The following is a 26,008-nucleotide window of genomic DNA, read 5'->3' on the forward strand; positions in this document are numbered from 1 at the left end:
TGAATTCATCCTTAGCGTCCACCTGGATCAATTAACTGTTTGCTTCAGTGGTCATCAGTCCCGCAGAGTGGATCCTTAGCTCATTTAGTAGACAGCAGCTTATTGAGTGAAACTATGGCTTTGATTTTGTTGTCTTTTATCTTTGTGTAACACTCGCCGGGATCATGCAGATGGACTATTTCCGTCTGGGCATTTTCTCACCCTATGGCTGAGACAAATTGAAGTAAACACTGTGTTTTTCTTCTGCAGGAAATGTCCTCACTCGCTCGTGAGGAGAAACGCCGTAACAGGTGAGACGCTAATTTGTTTTTATTTTAATTTGCCCGCGCGGTGCAGACGCGCCATCAACAGATCTGCCTCTCCCGCCGCCGCGCCGCTGCCTCGTGTCAAAGTTGTCACAGGGAATATGAAGTGTAACCCGTTTGATGGGATTTCAAATTGTGACCATAAAGTGCACCCATAAAGCGGATGAACCAAGCAAGCCTCCAAAATTAGCTGAACAAACAGAGTAAGGTAGAGAGCCCTCCGGGGGGATAAACTTGGCACACTGGATCCAGTGTGACAGAGGCCCTTCTGGCAGCTCGGAACAATCCAAACGTTCCACTTGGGTTGAGCTGTCTTCGTTTCCCCCTCCACTATATATATCAGCCCCACATCAACATGGGCCTGTGAAGACCTTTCACAAGACTGACAGGCCACCTGAATCACACAATTGTGTGGCCGGAGGAGCCTGCATGTGTATAGAAAAACCAGTGATCCAATAACTGTCTGGGTTCACTTCTCTCTCATAAAGTCAGGAGGGAGGCGCAGAGGGAGACCCACACAGCTACAAGCCAAATGCTCCAGCTGCACCCAAACAAAGCTTTAACTTTTCATTGCAGTTTGAGAAATTACGCAAACTGTAACTGTTGATTTTTTTTAATACAGAATCTGGGTTGGTGGATTACATTTCTTTATTTGCATGGCACATAAAACCACAGAGTGTGTTAAGGGAAAGAAAAGAAAAAAGAAGCTGGTCAGTGTGTGTGCCTTGCAGATGGTCCGGCCTCACAGCAGCTGTGCAAATGAAAGACAGAGCGCCGTTGAAGGAGGTGCGAGAGACGGAAAGTTGGCCACAAAAAAATAAAAGAGTAACTTGCAAGTTGCAAACTGAAACTGTAATGGAAAAATGAGAAAGCGCACCGAGATTTGCTGAGACAAAAAAATTATTGAGAATATGTTCCCTTACGTGACAAAAAAAGAAAATGCCCTTAAGTTTTGGCAGGTGAAACATTACTTTGTTTAACCAGAAGAAGGGATTTATTGACCTTAAATATGACAAGTATATTGGAGAAAACCCTGTCATAGGATACCACTACATTTCTCCTCAGCTTAAATTATTACTTTTCAATCATGGGTAACGCCAACTCTACCTTCATCATCTTTATCAGGTTATACAAGTTAAAATATGTTAGTTTGCACACACAATTGTCAATCAAACTCTATTATTTAAAAAAACAACAGGTGGGAGAATGCTGCTTAATGCTGAAAACACAATGACATTTGTCCCCAGGAAAAGGAGGAGGAGGAGGAGGAAGAGGAAGAGGAGGAGGGGGGGTCAGAGGGGGCAGTTGTCCCTCAGTGCTTTGTAGTGCAAACATTTCTACGAGTCTGATTCAGCTCTGTCTAAGAACGGCTTTATAACTCGTCCCAATCTGATTTTTCCGAGTACCTCGGAGTTGTAAACCCAGCATTGTGCATGTGCAGATAATAGGTGACTGTTATACTATTATAAACCACAACACCCTGTGATTCTTCAATTATAAAAAAAAAAGGGCAATTATAATTCCACACCGCCCCCTCTGTTGTTGAAGGCACTTTTCCACTGTCCCAAATGCCAGTAATTGCCACTACATGTAAATATCAAGCGGTTAGTGAATAATTAGTGTTTCATTGGGCCAGCAATCACCTCTGGGGGCCCCCCTAGTCTACGCTTTTAGACCCCTCCCTCGTAGAGCCGCCCTGAAGACAGGGGCCCCCTTTTGAATGACAGCGCTTGGGAAGGAAGACGAATTTTTTTGTGTGTGTGTGTCTGATTTCCCCGCAGCCGCAGCGTCGATGAGAAGCAGTCGAGGAACTCCATTCTAACTGAATGGATTGGTATGGGGAGAAGCGGACCACAGATCACGGCTAAGCGGCAGCTTTTGGACTGTGTAACGATCACGATGGTTTTACTTTCGCTGCTGTTTCGACCAGGTGAGTGTTGCCTTTATTTCATGTTTTCTTTTTGAAAATCCGTGCTTCTCCACTCAGGCACGCGAAGCCGTGTCCCGCTCCTCACGCAACGCAATGGAGGTGGGGGGGGGGGAAAAAATAAAAAAAAAGTTAACTTTTTCACAGGGGCTGTATGGCTGAACTCAAACTATGTTTTAAACAACTCGGACACCCTCTTGAAGCACAATAACTTAAGTTGTGCGTGTTTGTTTTTTTGGTGTTTTAAAAGATGGAGAAAAGTCGCCGTTGGTTTCAAAGTATCGCGGACAAAGTAATAATGTCCTGTAGGTGCTAGCCGAGCAGCACGAGTTAACGCACGTAACGGACGTCTTTCTGAACGTCCCAAACCGCTCTCGTCGCGCAAAACGACGACGACGCCAACCAGCTAGTCAACCAACCGCTTAACGGTTATTACCACCGCTGTTGCCATGGTTTTATCAAGTCGCGTGGAGTTACGGGTTTAGCCGAGTTAGCATAGCTCGCTAGCAACTGGGGTCCGAGCGCCCGCAGACCGACGAGAAGAAAAACTACGGAGCTTGTTTGGGGGGTTTTCCAAGCCACAGAAATACCGTTAATCGGACAATAAGTGGTCATATGTACTATTAAAGTCCAGAGTATAACTTAAACGCGTAGTTTAGACCGTTTTAAGTGTCGGTGGACCCAAGCGAACCGTGTTATTTCCCCGTGTTCGTGCGTCATGTATTAACTTTGTGAGCTACCATGCATGATGGGGGTCCAACTTTTTGGCCTCTGAACGTGTCGGTGGCTGCTCTCTCCCCCCGTTAGAGATCAGAAAGCACTGCGTCAAACTCACTCACAATAAAGTTGCTTCAGTTCATGTTTTGTGGTCCAGTTCCTAATATAGTTCCAAATTACGTGTTTGTGATTCGTATTTGATTGAGATCAGATTTTTTTACGCAGGAGGTGCGTTTTGTTTAACTGCTCGATAAAGTTGAATAAATTGGTAAAAGTATTTTCTTTGGACAGTGTTGTCTACATAGTTTTTGGGGATAAAAAGTCACTAGAAAGCCCCTTTCAATGTGGACATTCACAACAGTCCAATACTTATTGTTTTTTAAAAGTAATTGTTTCATATCAAATGAAAGGTGTTTGTCTTCCAATATTTTAAATATGAAAACTGCAAACTATCTCTTCTTCAAATAAAATCCTGAGGAAACGTAAGGATAAACAATATTGAATTATTGTGCTGCACCTTATCTAAAGAGCCCTCGGTGGCCCTCAGGTTTTTCTTTGTAGTTTGTTGCATCTGGACGTGGCACCTTTTTAAGTTATAGTGCAAAAAAAAAAAGTTGCTAAAATTCTGTCAGTTTAGTCGAGTAATGTAGGTCTTTTAATACATATTGAGTGTAATTATTAACACGGTGACAAAGTGTAATCACTTTAGGTGATTACAAATAGTCTTTAGTACCATCAAGTGTCTTTCGCCATGTTTTGTACTGATAATGAGCTGGCACTGGGTCCAGTCAGGCCCTCAGTGTGGCCATGGTGGCCTCTCGTTAGAGTGCAACTTAAAGACTACGCCAAAGCCTTTAGAAAACGGTGCCCTTCATCTCTGGGGGTTAACTCAAATCTACTAATCTCCACCAATACAAATACTGTTGGCTTGTTCCTTTGCTGCTCTCATATTCTCCTCATGGTCCTCACACTTGGTAGTCTACTAAGGGCCGGAGCATAAAGGCCCTTTGGGGAGATGCCCGGTTGTTGATGGCTGTGCAGGCAGCGATTGTCCGAATGTGTCAATCACAGCAGACTCGGGTGACCTCGCATCGCAGCGAGACGGGGGAGGCCTGTTGGAATTCAGAGGAGGGCTGCAGGATGCCTCCAACTTGACCTCTCACACTCAATCTCAATTTTTTTTTTTTCGTGTTATATATCAGAGCTCGTGTTGAAGTGCAGCGGCTGTGAGATGCATTAATCATCTGTCCTGCCCCCCCTTCAGTGAATCAGACGCATGAGAAAAGGAAGAAACGGTGCAAAAATATTCATATGCACTGGTGTGAAATCACAGTGCTTATCTTGTTGTCTTTGTCCACGCTATTGGGAGATTAGATGGAGCTTTGGAGTAAACAGAAGATTATTCTGTTGCAATAGAGGAGCGGTCTGTTGCAACTGATCGCTGTTTTTGCAGTAGAAGTGGTGTACTGTGTTGTGGATGTTGCTGTAATGGAAAAATATCCACAATCCAGCAGGAGTTATTATACTATAGTCAGCACATGAGACATCCCAACCTCACGCAGCACTGCGCTGAAGTTAGTGCGATTAACATCCACAGAGAAATGGCTGTCGTTTTTGTTGGGGTTTGTTTTCCTTGATAATAAATATCCCACTTTGTCGTAACTTAACAGGAAGCCCAGAATTTAGGAGAAACCTCCCAAATATCACATGCTGTGCTTTGCAGCCCCCACCATCGTCCCTCTGGCTTTCAGTTTGGACGCGGAGTTGCTGAACAAGTGTGACTTTTAGAGACGTTGGCTGCCCCCGTGTGCCCGGCCCTGCCGTGCCATGTAGTGTAGCTTAATGGACTTCAATTACCCCAGCAACAGCCAAACCACATTCAACACCCTCAGGCAAACTAACACAGGTTGGTTTCCTCCTACGGTGAAGCTACGTGCTGTTGCTGTGAGGGCTAGTTGGGGGAAATAAGATTTGACTGACTCTGGGGCTCAGTGTGGGATCATGGCCTCGTGAGCTCACACATTTTTTTTGTTTTAATGGCTCTCCTGATTGAGCTAAACTTGATAGTGGAAAAGTTTGGACTGCGCTGCCTCGTGCACTGTGCTGAGGTAATGCATCCGTAAACGTCAGATAGTTTAACATTACACTGGGAGAAAACAGTTGTTTTTTGTTCTGTTTGGGGGAATCTAGTCAGCGGTATTTTAACAGACTGGGAGGTTACTTGTGAAAATGAGGGAGAAGCAAATATTTTCATTGTGATGCTATAATGACGTCGCAGTGCAAAAAATCAACGTTGCTTTGTTTGTTTGTTTTCCAGCTCACTGCCAGCAGTGTCGAATCCAGCGCTGCAATACGGAGTATGTGGCTTCTACTTCACCCACGAGCGGTCTGCAGGATGACGTGTCTCTAGACGTGGACTACTGCATCGCCTTGCGTGCCTACGCTCTGTGCACCCGTCGGCAGGCGCGCAGCTGTCGCGGCGACCTGGTCTACCACTCGGCCGTCTTCCGCATTAAGGAGTTATTCTCTCAGCACAACTGCTCCAGCGACGGGCCCACCTCCTCCGCCAAGGTGCCCAGCACGTCTCGCCCGGCCGTGTCGGAGCTGTGCGACTACGAGAACCGGGTCCTCGTGCAGGGCTCGGCCGGACAGCAGAAGAAATACGCCCACTGTGGATTATTCGGGGACCCGCATCTACGGACTTTCCGCGACGAGTTTCAGACCTGCAAGGTGGAAGGGGCGTGGCCTCTGATTGACAACCGCTTCCTGTCGGTGCAGGTGACCAACGTGCCCGTCGTGCTGGGCTCCAGCGCCACGGCAACCAGCAAGGTGAGGAAGGATGTGGCGCAGAGCTGCAACATTAGAAATCGACGAGCGACATCAAGTTTTGATGACCAGAGACCGAAAAAGCAGAAAAGCAAAAATGACGAGTAATCCCTTGGATCACATTCCAATAACATTATGCGACAGTAAATAATACATGTTAAGCGTTCAATCAAGCAAAATGTTTAGACAGTCAATAGACTGAACCATTGATCTGGTAATATTGTGACTATTAGTTGCAGCCATAGAGCAGTGTTTCTCCACATTTTGTAATGACAAAAAACAAAGTAATGTCTACTTGCAAACTCTCACATTCTATTAATATACATCTTTATTTTCTCTCTTTATATCGTTTCGTTTGAACACAATTTTGAGGTCTGATCGGGTAAATCTATTCAAGATTTCACATGGAAAAAAAATTCAAAGACTTAAAAAAAAAAAAGAAAAAGGAAAAGTTTGGCAAAAATATGTTGCTTGCTCGCTCAAGTATTGCCATAAAGTATCAACATGTGAAGTTAATCGTCATTCCACGGTGCCTCTCGAGCCTCCAGCATTCCTCTTGTCTTGGAGCTCCTTCAGATCTATGAGGGAACCGAGAGAGGAGGGGAGTCTTCAGCGGTGTTGAATCACAGACATGCTTGAGCGCTCTACCTTTTAACACATGGGTGGTCATATGGTAGTGATTAACGCTCACTCAAACATTTTCCTCCACCGCCACGACCAGGAATGTTTTTTCACCCCTCTGGTCAAATAATTAACTGGGTGCTTTTTTGTGTAAATATGGAATAATGTGGAAAAACAAAAGGAATAATTGGACGGCAGCGAGGGCTTTTGATTCCGTTAATGAAACAGGCTCTGGGTTTTCATGCTTTTGAAAGTGTTGAAACCTTTATCGTGTCTTTGTTACTCAAAGTCACATTGGTATACAAGACTCGGCAGGCACAGATTATGTCCATTAAAAACAGGTTAAGAAAGCTGCCTTTATTTGAATCATCAGCTTGAATGGTAGATCATTTTGTTGCCCACTGTCGGGGAATCTCATTGACTCCTTACGTTTAACAACGTTACCTCTATACGAAACAAACTAATATTGCTCAATAAACTCAACAAAGGCACTTTAATGTGTATATTTTTGGGTATGCGGCCTAATACAAACCTGTAGTCGGGGATGTCTTTGCAACTGCCAGACTTGAGACAGGAAATCGTCCATCAAATACTGCATCGCCCCCCGTAAGTGTAAACGTAACCACAGCCACCGCTTTGTCAAGGTACTTTGAAGAAACACAGGTTAGGCCCCAATTTTTCAAAGCTCAGCTGGAATACAAATCACAGTCAGTCGCTCTGCCAGCGGAGAAGAAGAAGAAGTGTTGGAAGATGCGAGGAGATTTGAGGCCGTTATGAAACGCTGCCGTTTGAGCCAACATTCACGAAGGACTTGCGGCGGTATTGCCTTTTCATTTTAGTGTTAGTATGGGTTTTCTTCCAGGTAAGAAAGGAAATAGTGAGGACCACACACTGATTGTGGTTTATTTGAGCAGTTTCTCTCTGGGTGGTACCGATCCAGTGAACCACTGACAGCAATCACTGTCACTCTGTAAAAAGGCCAGTGTGGGTCATCAACACCTTCCACAGCAGTCAGAATGTTTGGTTTCCTGCTGCCACCTTGTGGCTTTAACTGGTACTGCTCCTTTTCAAGCCCAATTAGGGCATACTTTGTATTGCTCATCATTAGATTTAGCAAAGAAGAGTCCTTTATTGAAAGGAACAATAGTCAAACTAAAAGAGAATCACGCTGATGTTTTATTTTCCCCTTATGTCAGATCACTGTGATCTTCAAGTCCTTCCACGGCTGCACCGATCAGAAGGTGTACCAGGCCACCACGGACGATCTGCCGCTGGCCTTTCAGGACGGGACCCGCAGCGGCGGCGAGAGCCTGACCATCGTGGAGCGTGGCGGCTCCGGAGTGGGCCGCCAGGTGAAGATACAGGCCCGTTACATCGGCACGTCCATCATCGTCCGGCGCGTGGGCAGCTACCTGACCTTTGCCATCCGCATGCCGGAGGACACCCTGGACTTTTCGGACAACGGCGGCCTGCAGCTCTGCCTGCACGGCTGCCCGCGCAACGAGCTCATCAAAGAGCACACGCTGAACCGCCAGAGCCAGCAGCCCCGCCTGCAGGGCACCAACACGGAGCTGGGTCCTCTGCGGCCTCCCCACCAGGTGTACACGGTGGAGCGGGCCACGGCCAGGTGTAGAGAGACTCTGCAGGTGGAGGACGTGTACTTTCAGTCCTGCGTGTTTGACTTGCTGACCACCGGAGACCCAGAGTTCTCCCTGGCAGCCTACGGCGCTCTGGAGGATTTAAAGGCGCTGCCGCCGAGTAAACTGAAGCAGAATTCCCCGAGGACTCCTCGTCTTTACAACCGAGGAACGTCGCACGCGGCGGCTGCAGCAGCCAACAGCTCCCTGCTCTCGCTCCTCCTCCTCCTCTCTCTGCTGCTTTTGTAAATATATATATATATATAAATGATTAAAAAGAAATACCTGGAGACAAACAGCACGTGGAAGCATTACCAGCTTGAGGAAAGAGTGAGTAGAGCTCAAACATATACATTTGTAATTTTCTTTTTTGTGAGGGGGGCAGGGGGATTTTGAATTTTGTGCTCTTTTTCTGTTTTTGTCATTTGAAGGATTTCACACTCATTAAATATGGTATTTTTTTTTCCCACTTCACATTCTCCGTGGATTCATGAGTGACATCATCAGTTGGAAAAAATAAATAAGAAAAGACAAATGCATGAACTCATGTGGTTTGGGGGTCCAGCACGTCATGTTTCCACACGCTCACTGTTAATCGGTTTACGGCAGCTATATGGCATTGAGTTATTTTTTTTTTTGTAAATAGAAAAGTCATCATTGTGCACAACCTTCAAACACTCCACATGAAGCTGCACATGCAACTCCAGACTGTATGTAAGCAAACATGGTTTCTAGATCCTGTATAATCCAGTCATATCAATAGCACTTAAAAGGTTTTTAACAGCAAATGTCATGTATTCAGATGTCATTTATTTGTCTATTTCAACAGTTAATACACAGGATCCAACAACTGTATGTAAAAACTACCTATCTATAACATATGGTGTGTCAGTGTGATATTCAACAGTTCTCATCTTTTGTGAAACACTCCCTCTTCAAGCTGTTTGGCTTCCAGTTTAAAAAAAAAAAAAGGTTAAAAAAAAACACAAATCTTTATATAATAATATATTAAAAGAGTGTATATATGTGTTTTATATTGTGTACATTTGCCTGTTTATAGATGTTTTAACTGTAATACGTTTTACATTTGTTGTGTTTTTAGTTATTTTTGAGACATTGTAAAAGTAAACTAATATGTTTGTAATTTTCTGTATTAAAGTGTTGGACACTCCGGACTTTGGTCTGTTTTTTTCTGGGTCACTCTTCTACCTGGCATCTTAGACAGAGGACAGAGATATTTTTCCATCACGCCATGATAAATAGTGTACAGAAGTTGTCTATCAAGCTTTCATGATCTCCTTTAAACCTTTGAACCTCTTAAAATCAGAACACATTCACTGTTTCTGGGGGGTCAGGACACAAAACGCCTTCAAGAACCTTTTCAGCAGTTCCTGGCTTTATGCTTGCAGTACCAGCCGTGTCCTGGTGGGGTCCTCAGTCCATAAGGCCTGACAGCTTGTAGTACAGAGACAGCTTTGACAAGCTGGCTGTGTAGCTGTAGGGATCCACAGTATGTTCTCAGTCCCCTGTGTAAATGTTACCTCTGAGTGCTGAGCTGGCTGCTGGCTTTGCTTTTGTCTGCCAGAGCGCTGCATGGCTCCAAATAGGATTTAGTCTGTGGTTTAACACCAGGTTAGAGTCAACACGCGCACGCCGCTGATATTTGCACTGTACGCGAACAATGAGTGCTATGATTAGGAAGACGGGATGTGATCAGTTTTCATCGCCATCAAAAAGGCAATTAAGAAAGCCCCTGCACACTCCTTATGAAGACGTCGCAAATTAATGCGCTATAATTAGAAGATGTAATTTGAATTTAGATCTGGAATTAAGTTTAAAGTGTCTTGGTCCATCTTACAACTCTTGAGTGACAGAATGCTTCGTCACACCTGCGATCACACTCGATCTGTCCACGTCCCGCTTCCTCAAATACAGACGACGGTGTGCTGTGCGGTTGGGAAGGAGATGGCTGTTTAAGAACATGCCACCATTTTTTAAATCAAGTCTTCTTTGGGCGACGCCACCTTGTCGTCTTATCATTGATATTAGGATGCAGAGAGTAAAAACCTGCCATAGTTGGAAAGTAACCAAGTACACATACTTTGAGTCTTACTCCATTACATTGCAGTGGCAAATATACATTTTACTCTACGTTTATCTCTCAGGTAGATACTTTTCAGCAGGAGGTGGAACGCGAACTAGAACGTTATCCTAAAAGTACCATCACATTAAATACATTTACTCAACTAATAGTATTTGTGTGAAACTGTACTCATGTAGAAAGTAGGTCAGTTTAAATGTACCGAGTGAATGTTACTGGCGGCCTTAATGCCTCCGATTATGAAATCCTTTTGGGCTTATCCGACGGAGGTTTTAGTACGACACGCTACCATCCCAGCGGAGACATTGGTATAGTTGTCTCTTTGTAGGACACTGATTTACATTACTCTTAAATGACAAAGTTTTATTGTGCTTTTGTATCGCGTCTTATCTTTCTTTCTGGATTGAGTGTTACATTTGGAGGGGAAACAAAGGGTGCGTGGAAAAACTGTTAAATCAAAGAGCAGGCTGCAAAATAGATTGCATTAAATGTCCAGTTAAACACAAGTGGAGCAACAGCAGCAGCACTGAGAGCCCTTCTGTCCGATTCTCAATTATAATGATACACCTGCCTTCCTGCTGTGGCCTTTGCAAGACTTTACAAGAAAAGAGAGGACACTTGGACAAATTAAACTAACATACAAATAAAGAGGAGCCACACACAACGAATTAAACACCAGCAAAGAGACAACATGTAAACAATATAAACCCTACAGCGGCCATTAACGCACACGTTTCTACACACCACGTGACGCGAACAATTCTGACGTTCACGTGTGGAGAGCGCGCGCTACTTCGGCAGTGACGTGTCATGGTGCTCACCTGTCTGAGCGGCACCTGCGCGGTCCAGCTTTCGCCTCCTCTACGTACGTGACGTGAACTGTACACTGTCCCGGTGTCACCAGTCCACTCGACGTCTCTGTCCCAGTGTCACCAGTCCACTCGGCTGGTCCAACTTTCTTTTTTAAATTCATGTCGTTGCGTACAATAATGCTGATTGTAACCAAACATCGTTTATGGAATCCTTATTTTAAATTCATTTTGTGTCTTTGATGTGGAAAGCGGCACGTTTCTCACCCTCTCATTTCCGGGGTGTCTCCTCTCGCGAGCTCCGCCCTCGCGCGGCCGCAGACACACCTGCAGCTGCTTCTCCTCCTGATTGATCACTTTTCATCTGTTGCCTGTGATCCATTCCTACTCTGTTTATCACGTGACTTTCATCGTGTGGTTGTAGTTTTTGCTCAGTTACGCTAAATGTAGCAAAGTACAATACTTAATAAATATCCAATGACCAATTGTTCAGTACTAATAAAGAACTGTGAGGCAGTAACACAAATACATGCAATCTAATGTACTTCCACTCATGCATTAATAAAAATGAATGATTTTAGAAAAAAAATCAAATATTTTTAGTCCAATCAGTGGTTCCCAAACTTAACCCCCGTCTCAAAAAAACCCCGTTGTCTCACTGTGGGGATCCTGGCATGATCAAGACCCCCAGAGGTAAAATTATGCAACATCCATTTCTTCTTTCCTCCTCTATTAATCATCTCAGACGCGTCACATTCATCTTGTGAGCTGTGTATAAAGGGGATTAAAACTAGTTCCACATCGAGCGGCTACAGCAGTAAAATGCAGCTTACACCTTGTTGCATCAGTGCTAACAATCTGTTAATGTCATACGAAATAAATAAAGCAGTCATAAAACTTCCGCTGACAACACCTCTGTACTTCAACATTTGAGAATACTTCTTACCTCGCCATCTTTTATGTAGGCAACTATGTCAACTGTGTGTGTGTGTGTCCTTCCATGATTTGAGAGCAAAGATAAAAAAGCTCGGAGCCTGGTCCCGATTGGCGTCATCTGTTGAGATGCAGCCATCTGACAGCAGCAGCCTTATATAACAGCGCCCTCAGTCTGCTGGAAGAAGGTGAGATTCTTGACTTCTGAACATGCAAGCTCCTCTTTTTCTTTTTTTTTTTAAAGTGGAGATTGACATTGGAAGACTAGAAATATGTAAGGAGAAAAAAATCTTCTCTAGCAGCCTGGAGGATGTAGCACGCAGGTTTGCAGGAAACTGCTCATGCCTGCGTGGATTTTCTCATCCGGACACGTTGAGCCATCTTGTCTTGACTTTCCTCCTGTAAACAAGGACAATTACCAAGCTAATGAGTTTGAGTGGAAAAAAAAAGAAAAGAAAAACCTGCATGAGTGATTGATACTCTCAATGGGGAAATTAATTTGATATTAATAGAGCACTTGGCAAGATAAATAGATAGTGGTGTGTGAGTCCTCTCCTTGATTGATAATAGATAGATTGATGGCTGTCTTAATGCAGCCTGTTCCTCAGACTTCAATGCGCTGGCCTTGATGAGGAGCGCGTGGCGCAATATGGCGCCTCATATCACGTCGGCGTCGATATTTAAAGCTGCGATCTTACACGGGCGTCTGTTAAGTCCCCATCAATCGCCGAAAGAGTGGAACACAGTGAAAGTATTGCAATGTTTAGTCCTTGGCGCCGTTCGTGTAAATAATAAATGCTGTATTGCAGTTTTTCCCCACAAAAAAAAGGAACTATATGCAAACAATTGTGGAAAGATAGCACGTCAGTTTGGAAATGGCGGACCGAGCCCGATACTCCAGACTTATTTCCACTAAATTATGGATTCTAAATCCTCAGATACATATTACATTATAACAGACCATGCAGAGGATGAGTGGTGGAACACATCTTTTGAAAAGAAGCGTTGCCTTTTAGTCGTTTGGACTCGATTTATTGATGCTACGTGATGTTGCCGTAGCTGTAAACCCGTTAGCTGCTCGTGTGAGATTGTGTTTGCCTTCAGCTTCATACGTCCATCCTTAAATGATCACCTTGCATCATTCCTGCCGCCCCTCCCCCCGTACAACATCCGCTTGCTGAAGCATTTTGCTTAATGATGCACTCAAGAGTCTGATTGTTGCGCCGAGTAGAAGACGTTCAACACACACATACATTACACCCTGTTACATGGGTCACTGCTGCGGAACAAAGAGTGAGAAGTTACTCATTTCTCAGTGTGTGTGTGTGTGTGTGTGTTTGTGGTTCTCAGGCTGCTGTAGTCACAGCGATTATACAGCTATCTCATACCGCAGGCTCTCTCATACCTGACCAACTCAATCTCTCTGTGTCTCCTCAATAATCAGAGTGACAGCGAGCAACGAGACATATCTCACCCACCGGCTCCCTCCAGAATGGGTATTGACCTACATATCAAATCATACGCTCCTGGCTTGTGTGATAGAGATTGGGGATGGGGGATAGGCGCGTGTGATTGGCAGTCCTACTTTAGTAAACACGTTGCATCCCCTGGGTTCCACCGTCTTCACATGTATTCACTCTTTAAAGGGTAAAACTCCAGCGTCGCTGCATCTCTCTGCAGGACGTCCTGCCACTTCTACAGCGTTTCCTCCGCTACTGTAACAGTAGAAAAAGCAGCTGAGAGCACCTGGTTGTCCGTTTGTGTGTGTTTTTTTTTCATTTTTATTAACGAGCCCGTGTCACCAAACTTTTAACAAATGGCCCCCCGGCACCCTGACGCCCCGAAAAAACCCAGCTCGGAAATTAGGCATCTGCATCATAAATCTTGGAAAGTTACAATAATTTGCAATTCACTCCCTCATCAAAGGCAATATTACCCTAATTTATTATCTCCCCGCACGAGGGGCGCGCAAAGGCCGTGGAGATAAGAGTTTATCAGGAGGGGGATTGATTTTCATTAACTGATTGTAATAAAGATGAACTGCCTGCCGTGCACACTGACCAAGAGCCACACTTTATTGTAATTGGGACAATTTATTTCATGAGCCAGTGGCTCTACTTTTTTTTTCTTCTTTTTTTTTGGTCCCTCCCACTCTTTCCTCCCCCCCACCCCTCTCGTATCTGTCGCCGCTCTTCAAAAAAAAAAAGTGAGCGTCTCAGCTGCACTGCTCATGGAGCTGCAGTGACTTGTGATGTAAGGAGATGATGATTGCAAAGTGCACGTGGCGAGGCGAGTCAACGGTCGACAGATGTTCCTCAAAGCAACGCCGTGGTTTGTGATCGTACACTTGACTGTATGCTCCACGGCTTCCTCATTTCAATTTGCTGCCTCCTGCTCGTCACAAACGAGAATGCTATTTGTTCCCTTGTCTCCCAAACTGTCTGATGTTTATGTGCCGGGGTTTTTGGTTTGTTGGTGTATTCTGCTCCCAGCATGCATCACAGCTGCTGCAGAGCAGCATCAGGTGACGTGCTAGCTGCTAAAAAAGCCTTCAGTCTCCACGAAGACCGATAATCCGGACCCGTCCCACCTCTCCCTCCACCGCTGGGTTTCCACACGAGTATGAAATGAATACATTTCCTTCTCCTGAAGCTCGCAGCATCTCGTGATGAATACCAAAGTATGGACTCCTGCCTGGCGCCAGAGCGGCAGACGACTGGGGGTCGAGCGGAAAATAAGAATGTTTACGGATGTGCGGCGATGACCCCGGCGAGAATTTAAAAAAAAGGCACAATGACGCCATCGTCGTCACGGTTTCATCACTTCACACCGGCCGGGGCGTCAGCGACAGACTCTGTGAGAGGGTGCGACGTCTGCACTCGCAGACTTTCACGGTTCCTCGAGAGTAAATCCTTGAGGACGTCACACATGACCGTGAGAAACAAAAACATCCTGTTTGAATTTTTATTGTAAAATTGGAAAAAAAGGAGAGAAAGAGAGAAAAGCCCCAATAAGCATTTCCTTTTGATACATATCTTTATCTTACCATAACCATAAAAGAAAAAGAAAAGTGGCTGAATAAATAATAAATAAATAAAAATAAATAGATAAATAAATAAATAAATAAACATCAAGTTACATACTTGACCCGATAATTAATTATAAAATGATTTAATCATCAATCATTAATATGAAGTAACCTAAGCAGCAAGTATTAAGAAATTTCAACAGGGGGAAAAAATGTTTGGTTTCTCAGGCTAATACAGAACACATAGTTTTTTTGAATAAGTTTTTGTTTATAAAAAAGATACTGCTTTCCCCGTCAGTTAATCCATGCTGTACTGACACTGCCACAAAAACAGGTGGCGCTCTCCTTTAAAAAAAGAAGGAAAGAAAGAAAAACAATACAACCTGTAAACTGCACTTTCTGCTCCAGGTTGAAAGAATAGTACTGAGATTCCTCTTTTTGCGCCCTGTATGCCAGTAAAGTCTTCTTCACAGACCACACTGCTGTTTATATGTTTTTGTATGCTTTGTGCTGAGAAACCAGAAAGTTAACATCTTTAGAAAGCGACCCGCCCCCTCCCCCATCCCCCAGTTCAAACCCTAATCTATAATGTAACCAAAGAAAGGTCCTGTGCTGATTTTTCCATAATATACAGATTTCATATTTATAATAAGCTACTATCCTTAGCATTCAAACCATAGTCAAAGAATCATATTGTTAATACTAGTAGTACCGTAATCTTTAACCCTCCCAGCCCCCATTGAGCATGCTCAGAGATCGAAAGGGCACCATGGCAGGATGACAAATAGTAAAAGAAGAGAGATGGAAATGGATGCAAGAGTGAAAACAATGTAGAAAATAAACGTGAAGTTTGAACCACATGCAGCTGAGTTCTACCAGTTCTGCTATTTCCTTACTGTTTTAGTGGACTTCTAATCAGCTCTGGTAATTCAAAAACGTTAACTCAATTAACTTCTTGGATTTCAGTCGTTTCATTACATCCCTCCCTCCCCTTCTTTTTTTTTTTATTCTCCTCCAAATTTCATAGTGGAAATGTATATTGAGGCTTATGCACCACAAACGCTCTCCGTCCACAAACCTTCACTGTTTTAATTGCGTTCAATCAAATTTCATTTCTTTCTCTTGGCAGAATGAAATTAACTCAACATCTTTTCAAACTCATTAAATTTCAGCCACAGCTGGCATCTTTAATTTGCATTACCCAAGCTGTTGTGAAGGCCACATTTAATTTGATTTTAATAATTTAAAAAACTCTCCAGTAGAAATCCCATAAGGAAAGATTTTTGAGTGGGTTTATAAGGCCCTGTATGGCCCGGGGTAAGGAGGGCATATATCACAGCTTCCTAAAGCTGCCGGGCGCTGACAGCAGAGAGGAAACGAACAGTAACTCACCAGGGGGAACAAAGCTGTCTTCTGGCAAATATATATGAAATCTAACCTTTTCACTGGAAAGCTCTATTGTATAAAATTACAACCTGAAAGGACCTTCCCTCCTCCACTGTTATGCTATATCACAAAATCAAATACTTCTTCCTACTGATCAATATTTCCTGAAAACCAACACATTTATAAGAAACGCTCTTCCATTTTCAAGGAACCTGGCACTCGTTTAAAGTCTGATGAGGAAATGCAGTGGATATGCTTGCATAATTTGGCAATTCATGATGAGAAAAGGCATTTTTTTTTAAAAGACTTTCTTTCTTTTTCTTTTCTTCTTTTCTTTTTTTTTTACAGCATCTAAGTATTGCCTGCAAGAGAACAATATACAGTGAATGAGGGTAGTAACATTTGTTAAATGGTCTCCTGGTCTACTGATCCTGTGGACCAGTAATCATACAAATAAAGAGGATAAAAAATAAAAAGATACAGTCAGCAGGACCTGGGGAGCCGTTCTGGTGATGGCATTAGTTGAGCGGTGTTTTCTGAAGACTCGGCGCGCGTGGACGGGGCCATCGAGACGCCGCTGCGATGCATCTCACGTTTAGAGCGAGATGATCAGAGCGATGAGGCCTCAGAGTCCCGAGGCGGCCGGCTGCGTCGGTGCACACCGAGCCCACGAGCGAGCGGAAGAGTCGAATGTTGGGTGAACACTTCTCAGAGTGAAATGGATGCAACAACAAACAAAAAAAAACAAAACATGACTCATGAAAAGCAGATTTCATCTCGGATGTACTGCACAGGAAGATCCTGTGTCTCTCTGCCCCCAAAAAAAGAAAAAGAAGCAGCGCCGCAGACGACGCCAGTGTCGTTAGTGAATCGCACGCGACGCGGCGAGGCGAGGCCGCGCCGTACAGGAGCCGCGTGGCGACCGCCGCTAATGGTGAGCTGTCGTCTCGTTGAAGCAGCAGCAGCTGTAGCGGCTACACTTACAGGCCTGCAGCTGTCTAATTGATGGATCATTTTGCTCTTAATTTGACCTCCTAAGGCTGGTAATGCCAGGCTGTTCCTCGCCGTGTACAAGCTCTCGCTGTGCCATTACACCCCAGATAGAGAAAGAAGAAGAAAAAAGACAAAACTACACAGCTGCTCTTCACTGAAGAACTCCTACGATGTACTCAAAAGACTTCTCCACACACCCCGCCGCGGCCCTGTCCACCTCTGAACCTCTTTTTCCTCCCTTTTTCTCGGCACCTGGGAATTTAAGTGCCTTCGACGTGTCACACAGGACACCGTGTCAGATTCGGGGTTGGGGGTCCCCTCCGAGACCTCCGAGGATAAAAAGACTCCCAATGCAAACCACTGGGAGAGATGAACAAAAAAGAAAAAAAAGGAAAAAATGGACTCTGTCACTCAGTCAATTCATTCGAAATGCCGATGCGGAATTGACTGCGCATCTCTCGCCCTGCGGTGCCGCTCCCCGTCTGATCAATATTATCATTATCCTAATTACGCTGTGGGTTAGCCCCCGGCCTCCTCCGCCCCCCCCCCCTCCCCAAGTGAACTGATGGTCCCTATTAAGAGAGAAATATGCTGGCACTGGGAGGTGAGGAGCCAGAGAGAAAGAGGAGGGGAGTCTGCGCTCGCCTGCTGAGAGCAGCTGGAGGAGCTTGGCAGCGGGAGAGGGCACGACCCGGCAGGGACCGCTGTGACACGCCGACGGAGGTTGGTTTTTTTTGTTGGTTTTTTTAACAACCGCCGTCAAGCTCATTTGTATATTTCATTAAGCAGTTACGATTGCCGGGGTGGCACTTTTACCACGGCGCTTCACGGTCAGATGATCTGCCACATCGAGGCTTTAATGAAGACGCGGAATCGCTCCGGCTTCAATTGTGGAATCGCCAACGCGGCGGCGAGAGCGGCGACGCGGCCGCACGCGGCGTGGAGTGCAGAGAGAGGCCGTTATTGTGTCGCTTACTTTTGGCACTACGGGTCTGCTTTTTCTCTTTTCCTCCGTCGTCTGCTGACACAAGAACGGCGACAAGATCACACCTCCGAGATGAAATGCTGTGACGCAGATGAAGCAATGAGTGGCAAAAAGAAGATTATCTGAACATGCCCGAAACAATGTCTAACCCACATATTTCTACGCCACTAAAATAGTATAGCTTTATACATATTTTTTTTCTGTTTTGTTTTAATATTCCTTAAACCCAGTAGCTATAAATGTAAAAGGAAAACAAAGCAAAACCCATTTCCTCTTTTTTTTCTTCTTTTTTTTTCAAACCTGAAGCTAGTATTTCTTCTTAAGTTTAACTTGTAATATTATTAGTAGTAGTTTGTAGTATTAGTATCATCAATACTATATATTACTGTTCAGAACAATAAAAATGTTTGGTCCTTTGGTCCCTTAGGGGTGAAAGAGTTGCAGTTCTACTGTTGCTAATGGAAACCTCAGTGACCTCCACAAGTCATAGTTCTGCGCTTGCTGAGAGAGACGGTGAGAGAATAAGAGAAAGAGGGAAAGAGAAAGAAAGTCTGTCAGTGGACGAATAGAATAGCTTCTTTTTTTCCACTGTTTTCCTTGATCTTCAAGTTTTAACCCTCATTTGTCCAGTACAGTAAAAGCCACAAGCGCCTCTTCCCTTATATATATGTGTATATAATATGTATATAGAAATCTATTTGTTGTTGCTGCTTTTTTGTTTGTTAGTTTGTTGCTTAATTAACAATTCAAGTCTCAACAAGAAAAAGTTCTGTTGTTCAGTCTCATCACATCTTTTTTCAGTTTTTTTTTCTCCTTCTTCTCGTCTTTCTTGCACTGTGCCATCTGTTACTGTTAAGTCCCCCGGTGAAGCGCCGCCTCCTCTTTCGCATCTTCTTTTTTCCCGCCGTAACCTATATCTTCATAAGTAAATGCTGATATGTCTTCAAAAAATTCCTTATGTGTTGATTTTTTTTTGTGTGTTTTTTTTTTCAAACATATTTTGCTTCTCAAAGAAAAAAAGTTGAACTCCTCCGAGATATCTTCACGTGTCCTCTAAAACCTGAAGAAGAAAAAGAAATAGAAGAAAGAAGGGCAATTTCAGATCTCGCTGCTCATTAAGCTGTCATTCCAAAAGATCCATTTCTTTAAACTTCGGCTAGTCCAATATGGCTCTATTATATCAGGGAAATGGTCTGGAGAGAGCTAACCCGCGCCGGCACACCCATCAATCTTTGTCAATCCCCACGATGACAGATCTTCTCACAATTATTACGCCTGCTGTGAGGAATATGAACCCGGACCTCGTGGTTTCTGCACGTCTGTGGATCCCGGAACTCTGGAAACACGTTAAATAATTCAGCTTTTTTCATTCGCTGAACATATTTAATACGTGTCTGTCTTGACAGATGTGCTGTTAAATTCGGGCTCGATCCGAAGGAAGTAGGGGAGGGGCGACGTTTTGGCCGTCAGCTCCGTCGAGCGCGGTTAAATCTTCGGCCTCAAACGGGAACAACATTGCAGATCTAAATCTCGGGCCGGTGACAGGGCTTTGACACTTTGCTGGCTCACCTGTGCTGCTGCAATGAATACTGAAGGTAGGCTGTGTCAGTAAGGGCGGCTGGCATCCTTCGGTCTCTTTAGCTGGACTTTCAACCTCTTCATCCCGATCTGAAAGCCATTCATGGATTGAATAGCTGCCTGTGCACTAGCAGGGTTGTCGAAGCTCACGAAACCTGCGAAGAGAGAACAACTTCATCAGCTCGCGAGCGCCGGGGACAAAGCTTCAGACGTCACCATTTAAGTCAATATTTAGAGATGATATCTACTGCAAGGGGCTCCGCTGTCTGGCAGAGAAAGCTGCTGGAAGAGAAGGACGGGGAGATAAAAACAACAACGTCTGGACGATGCCGTGGAGACACGCGACACCGTCGCGCCGCCAAGCGGAAATGCAGCGCTCGCGGCGGTGTGCTAAGTCGTCGCCTTTGAACTAAAACACTTCAAAGATTATTTGTTCAGAGTTTGATGTGCACACAATGAATTTGGTTCGGACCCCGCTGCTTCTCATCAACAGCTAAAGTAACCTGACATCGTGGGACTCGTGAGGCAACAAGTGTGGTGGGTTTTATTGTCATAAAGCAGTTCGTGCATGTCTCAGAGGTAATACGAGGCAGTTTCGGGATCTCTCAGGGAGGCGTGCGAAGCCCCTTTTCCCACTGGACTAAAAGCCCACAAACATCTGCTAACATCTGGCTTTTGTTTTTTAGAGGGAGAGGTTACGATCGGCATTGATTCAGGACAAACGGCTTTGTTGTCGTCACGTATTTATCGGTAAATTACTTTTTTACGATGCTTTGTGACATGTTTAATTGGCGTAATCGCACCATCGCCGATCAGCGAAAACACACTTCAATGCAAACTCGATCGGAACCAAATAAAACTCATCAAAGCCTTCTTTGTTTTGCCTTTCAACTGTTTTCCGACAATCTGGTTTGATCCAAATTCAACCCCTTAATTCACGGAGTCAGATGGAAAAGGAAACGGTTTCATGCTCTCCTCAAAGCTACCAGACTCCAGTGACATAAACAGTGTTTTAAACTCATTGATCGTCACTAAAACATCCCAAAAAACCAAAATAAAACTCATCAAAAGGGTCTTTGTATTTCCACTGTTTCACTGTTGTGATTAAGAAAGGCTACTCGTCTACAACAGGAAAATTTAACTATAATGTATATATATATATATATATATATATATATATATATATATATATATATATATATATATATATATATATATATATATAAACACAGTTTAGTTTTCCTGTGTGTCAAAAACCTGCATTTATGCGCTAAATTTGCAAGAAAAGTATTAGAGAGAATGAAATAACATACTATCTTGAAGGGTAAGAAAGAGAACAGCTGGCTGTGGAGTGATTGATGGGCTATCAAAAGATCTAATTAATCACTTTTGCCACATAAATTGTTACTTTTGTACGCTTTTAGTTTAGTAGGAACGGTGTTTTTCTAACTTTATGTAACGTCCTGACCTCCGTGGAAAAGCCCAAAAACACAGAAACGCGGATGATCGCAGGTGCCTGCGCGAAGCAGTTTGACCAAAAACAAGAGCAAACATAGTTCATCACGGGGAGACAAGTCTGCATTTCCCCCCAAGATGAACACCACCCTCCCCTCCGCCTCACCCTCCCTCAAACCTATGCTGAACATCCTGTTTTTCATCATGTGTAAAAACCAACAAAAAAAATAAAGCCTTGAGAATTCAGTGACCAGAAACTGCAGTGGAGTGTGTCTCCGCTTGATGCGCTCCCCTGTGTCTGTGGTGTCATTAGGAGCAGCCGATGACCCGCGAGAAGCAGCAGGAGCCTCCCCCCCCCACCCCCCCACCTGCCCCACCTCCCCCACCCCCCTTTGCGTTCACGGCCACCTGGGAGAGACGTCTGCCTGGCCTGCTGGGCTCCGGGGTTGGCCCATTAGGGCGAAAAGAAGGCTCGGGCGGCACGCCGAAGGTGCCGGGTGCGAGTCTGAAGAAAGTATGGAGGCGAGGAGGGGGGGGGGCGAGGAGGTGACCTCCTCACCCGCCATCGGGGTTAACACATTCGGGGGGGGGGGGGGGGGGGGCTGGAGAGCGGAGACGAGATGGAGAAGAGATGCGGGCTTACGGCTCTAAGCCCTGCGCTCGGTCCTGTCACACATTACAAGTGTGCTCGCTCGCTCTCTCTTACTCTGTGTTTCCTTGTCTTTTTCACACCATCAATCTAAGTTTATCCCCTCTTTCTCCTCCTCTAGATTAATTACACCAGTGTGCACCCTGTTTCCCCAGGCCTAACATTATGTTGTAAATGCATAGTGTATAAGTCAATACTGCAAATGGCTCTTCTTTCATGAATTTATATGTTATTAAGTCCCCCCAGGGAGACGGGGGTCCGGCGATCAATTTTGCCCAGGGTTCTGCCGTTCCCTGAAGTGAAAACAAATGCTGATCCATAATTGTCCTTTGCCTTTACAGCCCTCCATCCTCCCTCTCTCTCTCTCTCCCCCCCTTCCCGCCTGCAAACCCACCATCCCTGCTGCTTGTCTCCTCAAAGTTGCTATAAGCCCTGGGGCTTGTTGGTGTGTGCAGGCTGACGGAGCTAAATGGGACGGGGAGGGGAGGGGGGGGGGGGCGTGGCGGTGTGTGAATCAGCCTCAGCAGCGAGCGTATTGACAGATATTGGGGTTACAGCACGGTGATGTGGATGCTGATACAGCAGCTCCAGCTTTTTTTTTTTTTTTTAGGTCACGCAGCTGCCAAACCGAAACAAGGACATGGGCTCTGATCGACTGCATCATGGCGAGTTCGGGCCGCGATGCATTCAGCACTTTTTTTTCGCGACGGCGCCGCGGTCGCCCCCCCCTCCCTTTCCCCTCCCCCCTCCCCGAAAACGCGACAGTCATCAAGATGTAAATTCAGGTCAGTCAGTCAGTCAGGGGTAAGATCCTGCAATGTACTGCGTCTGGCTGCTGTCAAACACCATCACAATCTTCAAGCACCTGAGAGGATATTTGTTAAACAAGTAGTTTGGAGCGCAGCATGAAAAATAGAAAAATCCAAAAAAAAAAAATGGAACTTACACCAACGAAGCTTCGCGCCTCGGCTGTGAGTTTTTACACAACACCCACAAGTGTCTGAATATTTTAAGAAAAACTTGAAGAGATCAGACTGCAAAAACAAGTCCAACTCCTGAACGCACCCATTGTACATCTCCCCTCGAGTGTATTCATGCAAATATTTAAAAGGTGTGTTGCTCTGCTTCAGAATTCGTAGTCGAGGCCTGAGCTCCCAGACCCTCTATGCCAATGGTTTAATCATTACAAAGAAATATGATCATCCTTAAAGCCCTCTATTGTGACACGACGGTATGACTGTGAGTTGTGGAGCTGGATAGCTGTGTGTGTGTGTGTGTGTGTGTGTGTGTGTGTGTGTGAGTGGCAGCGAGTAAACTCACCGAAGCACTTGCTCTGGTTGGTGGCTCGGTCCATGAAGACCTTAGAGGAGATGACGCTGCCGAAGGGCAGAAACATCTGCATGAGTTCATTGTCTCCGAACTCCTGTGGCAGGTGGTAGATGAACAGGTTACAACCCTCGGGACCTGAACAGAGAGAGAGAGAGAGAGAGAGAGAGAGAGAGAGAGAGAAAGAGAGAGAGAGAGAGAGAGAGAGAGAGAGAGAGAGAGGGTTGGTGAGAGAGAGGGAGAGAGACAGCTGTGAATTTGTCATTTTCATCCATACTGTCTCTCGTGTCGACTAAATTAAGATAAGTGGAAATAGATTTCCGAGACGTCTCTCGACATTATCGGCGATAACACATAAACTGTTCTTAAACACACACGAGATAAATGGGGGAAAAGTTTCTGCGTCGATTCGCTGATAGGGAATGGATGAGAGAGTATTCAAATTTCACATTTACATTTTAAAAAGCTTTTTCCGATCAAAATATGAATATGAACATGAAGGCCGACGTCTAGATGACAGATCAAAGATTTTCCGACTGGCAACTATCTGTAATTTGATCAATGTGCCGCAAAAAGAAATTTAATTTAATTCATGAAAACTAATAGAAAGAGTTTGAGGTAACACTTTCTATGACACTGATGTCTATAACGCATTATGAACACACATGTGCTTATAGCACTGTATCGTATTGTTATACTCATAATAACAATTAGAACTATATTAGGTATATAATGACTTAATATCTCATTAATAATATTTAATATTTATGTATAACTGGTTGTCACTGCCAGTCGTTTTGCAAGAATTAGGATTATAATTCATATGGAAAGCATTGATGCGTTAAAATATGAATTTTCTTTATTTTAAGAGGTCATTGTTTGCTTGAAATATCATGAAAATATATTTTACAACATTTAGTTTGTTATTCTTGGATTAATTCAATGATACTTTTCAAAGAAATGACCACTGTAAGGAACTCAAAATCACATAATATTGCATTTTCACAGTGATGATAATACATTATGACATGTATTATAACTATAAAATGCTTTAAAATGTGTTCTGATTATAGTTATAAAGCATTATAAATGTGTGTGTAGACTTATTACTATAATTATTCGTTGCTGTAAGCAGTTTATAACTCCTTATGACTACGGTATGAATGCTTTGTAGAAATGGGCGTCACAGAAAGAGTTACCGAGTTTAAAAAGAGGACGAAATGAATCCTGTCATGTACACGACGTGTGAAAGTGAGGATTGCTTCATATAAGATCTCCATCATCCTCTCACCGCCTGTCGACACAGTTTCCACTAATATTTTAAACACATCGACAAAGACGACAACAAAACCACTAATTCGCTGCAAATTGCACAACGTCAGCCGGAATGTAAACCTGCAGTAAGTAAACTCTACTTTCTACAGTTTCATTATTTAAATGTTTCCATCTGGGTTGCTGTGCCATTATTCTTACAGCGAGGGATTTTATTATATAAGCTTTAATTATATTTTATGAAGAAAAGAAGAAGAAAAAAAAGCAGGAGCCTATGCAGATTATACGCAGCCTATTTCCAAGATGTACAGAATAATATATTCGGTTTGACCTTGTTCATCCTGGTGCTTTACACATCTATTACCTCGGATGAGACTAGACAACACCCGGTGATATCGTCCCACTTTACTTATCTATTACCGAGAATGAGATGTGTACAGAGTTAAAAGTAATATCCCGCTCTCGCCCGCACATTCCTTATAGCAGCATTACGCAGGAGGAGGTGTGTTTAGCGCTAAAGTAATATTGGTTTCCCGCGCTCATCTTCTTTATATGTCTATTACGCGGGACGAGATGTGTGTAAGTGTGGAGGGGAAAAAAAAAAGAAAGTAATAACGTTCTCTCACCCTCACCTTCTCTCTGCTGCTGCTGCTGGATGACCTGGGGTGGTTGGGGCAGCGTCTGGCCAATGGGAGTCAGCGTGGCGGTTGGGTAGATCGCTGCGTAGAGAGAGAGAGGGGGAGAGAAAAGAGAGAGAGAGGGGGGGAGGGCAGGGGAGAGAGAGAGAGAGAGAGAGAGAACGATGTCAAGGATGCTTAAGGTCGATCACACAAGCGTAACATGTGTAATCAAAGGCTCTCTGATGTTGTGTTCTGAGGCGCCGTCCTTTGCTATCTGAACACATGCAGCCTCACGCGCGCGCAGCCCTCACCCGGCAGTAATTGTCTCGGAGCCGCTGCACACATTTAGCATTTGCGGAAGATTGCGAAGTCAGAGGAAAGGCGGCTTAGGGGGAAAAGAAAAACAAAAAAACAAACAACAAAAAACAAAACAAAAGCGGAGCCGTCTCGCACCTGTGTACTGCTGCACTCCGGTGAAGGCTTGCTGGAGGGTGTCGGCAGCGGTGGGGCTCTGGGTGGAGTAAGGCGGCAGGCCGTTGGTGTACATGGTCTCCACCGCAGGGTGTCCGTTGGGCTGATGGGGGTGAAGGCCGGCGAATCCGTTGACGAGGGGCGAGACGGACGTGGTGATGTTGGCTGGTGGAGAACTGAGGCCTGCTGGGAAGAAGAAGAAGAAGGAAAAAGAGGCAAAACGGTTTCAAGTTACTGGCTCTGTCGACACACACGACGCGACAAAACAGTTGTGATGTATTGAGACGTAGGTACACACATACAGACAAGCCTTTCTCGAAGAGAGACAACACGACCCAGCACAAGTGGAACACACACACACACACACAC

The 26,008-nt window shown here is 44.5% G+C and overlaps 2 protein-coding genes across 11 annotated transcripts in view; one reads left to right on the forward strand and one right to left on the reverse strand.

Moving 5' to 3' along the window:
- The first annotated feature begins 270 nt into the window (after positions 1–270).
- rgmd (RGM domain family, member D) lies at positions 271–9,208 on the forward strand. The gene is made up of 4 exons (XM_068591784.1): positions 271–290; positions 2,087–2,235; positions 5,267–5,778; positions 7,593–9,208. The coding sequence occupies exons 2-4, from the start codon at positions 2,142–2,144 to the stop codon at positions 8,280–8,282; spliced, it is 1,296 nt and encodes a 431-aa protein (XP_068447885.1). The 5' UTR covers positions 271–290; positions 2,087–2,141; the 3' UTR covers positions 8,283–9,208.
- Positions 9,209–17,848: 8,640 nt separating this feature from the next.
- The window catches only part of celf5a (cugbp, Elav-like family member 5a), a 185,494-nt gene continuing 177,334 nt past the window's right edge, over positions 17,849–26,008 (reverse strand). For 5 of the 10 annotated variants that reach the window (XM_068591216.1, XM_068591211.1, XM_068591215.1 and 2 more), the window contains exons 8-12: positions 25,622–25,825; positions 25,175–25,267; positions 23,271–23,414; positions 19,838–20,001; positions 17,849–19,328 (exon numbers count right to left, since the gene is read on the reverse strand). In XM_068591216.1, the coding sequence (XP_068447317.1) occupies positions 19,874–20,001; positions 23,271–23,414; positions 25,175–25,267; positions 25,622–25,825 (569 nt within the window). In that variant the 3' untranslated portion in view covers positions 17,849–19,328; positions 19,838–19,873. The remainder of the gene's footprint in view (positions 19,329–19,837; positions 20,002–23,270; positions 23,415–25,174; positions 25,268–25,621; positions 25,826–26,008) is intronic. The other 5 variants (XM_068591218.1, XM_068591217.1, XM_068591212.1 and 2 more) reach the window with 3 other exon arrangements.

The sequence above is a fragment of the Clinocottus analis genome, unplaced genomic scaffold, assembly GCF_023055335.1.
Source record: "Clinocottus analis isolate CAN_PGR_092001 unplaced genomic scaffold, fCliAna1.0.p SCAF_25, whole genome shotgun sequence".
Lineage (NCBI taxonomy): Eukaryota > Metazoa > Chordata > Actinopteri > Perciformes > Cottidae > Clinocottus > Clinocottus analis.

Coding starts and splice junctions, on each gene's coding strand:
- rgmd (XM_068591784.1), top strand. CDS start 2,142: ATGGGGAGAAGCGGACCACAGATCACGGCTAAGCGGCAGCTTTTGGAC. Junction 2,236..5,266: donor TTCGCTGCTGTTTCGACCAG/GTGAGTGTTGCC, acceptor TTTGTTTTCCAG/CTCACTGCCAGCAGTGTCGA. Junction 5,779..7,592: donor GCGCCACGGCAACCAGCAAG/GTGAGGAAGGAT, acceptor CCCTTATGTCAG/ATCACTGTGATCTTCAAGTC.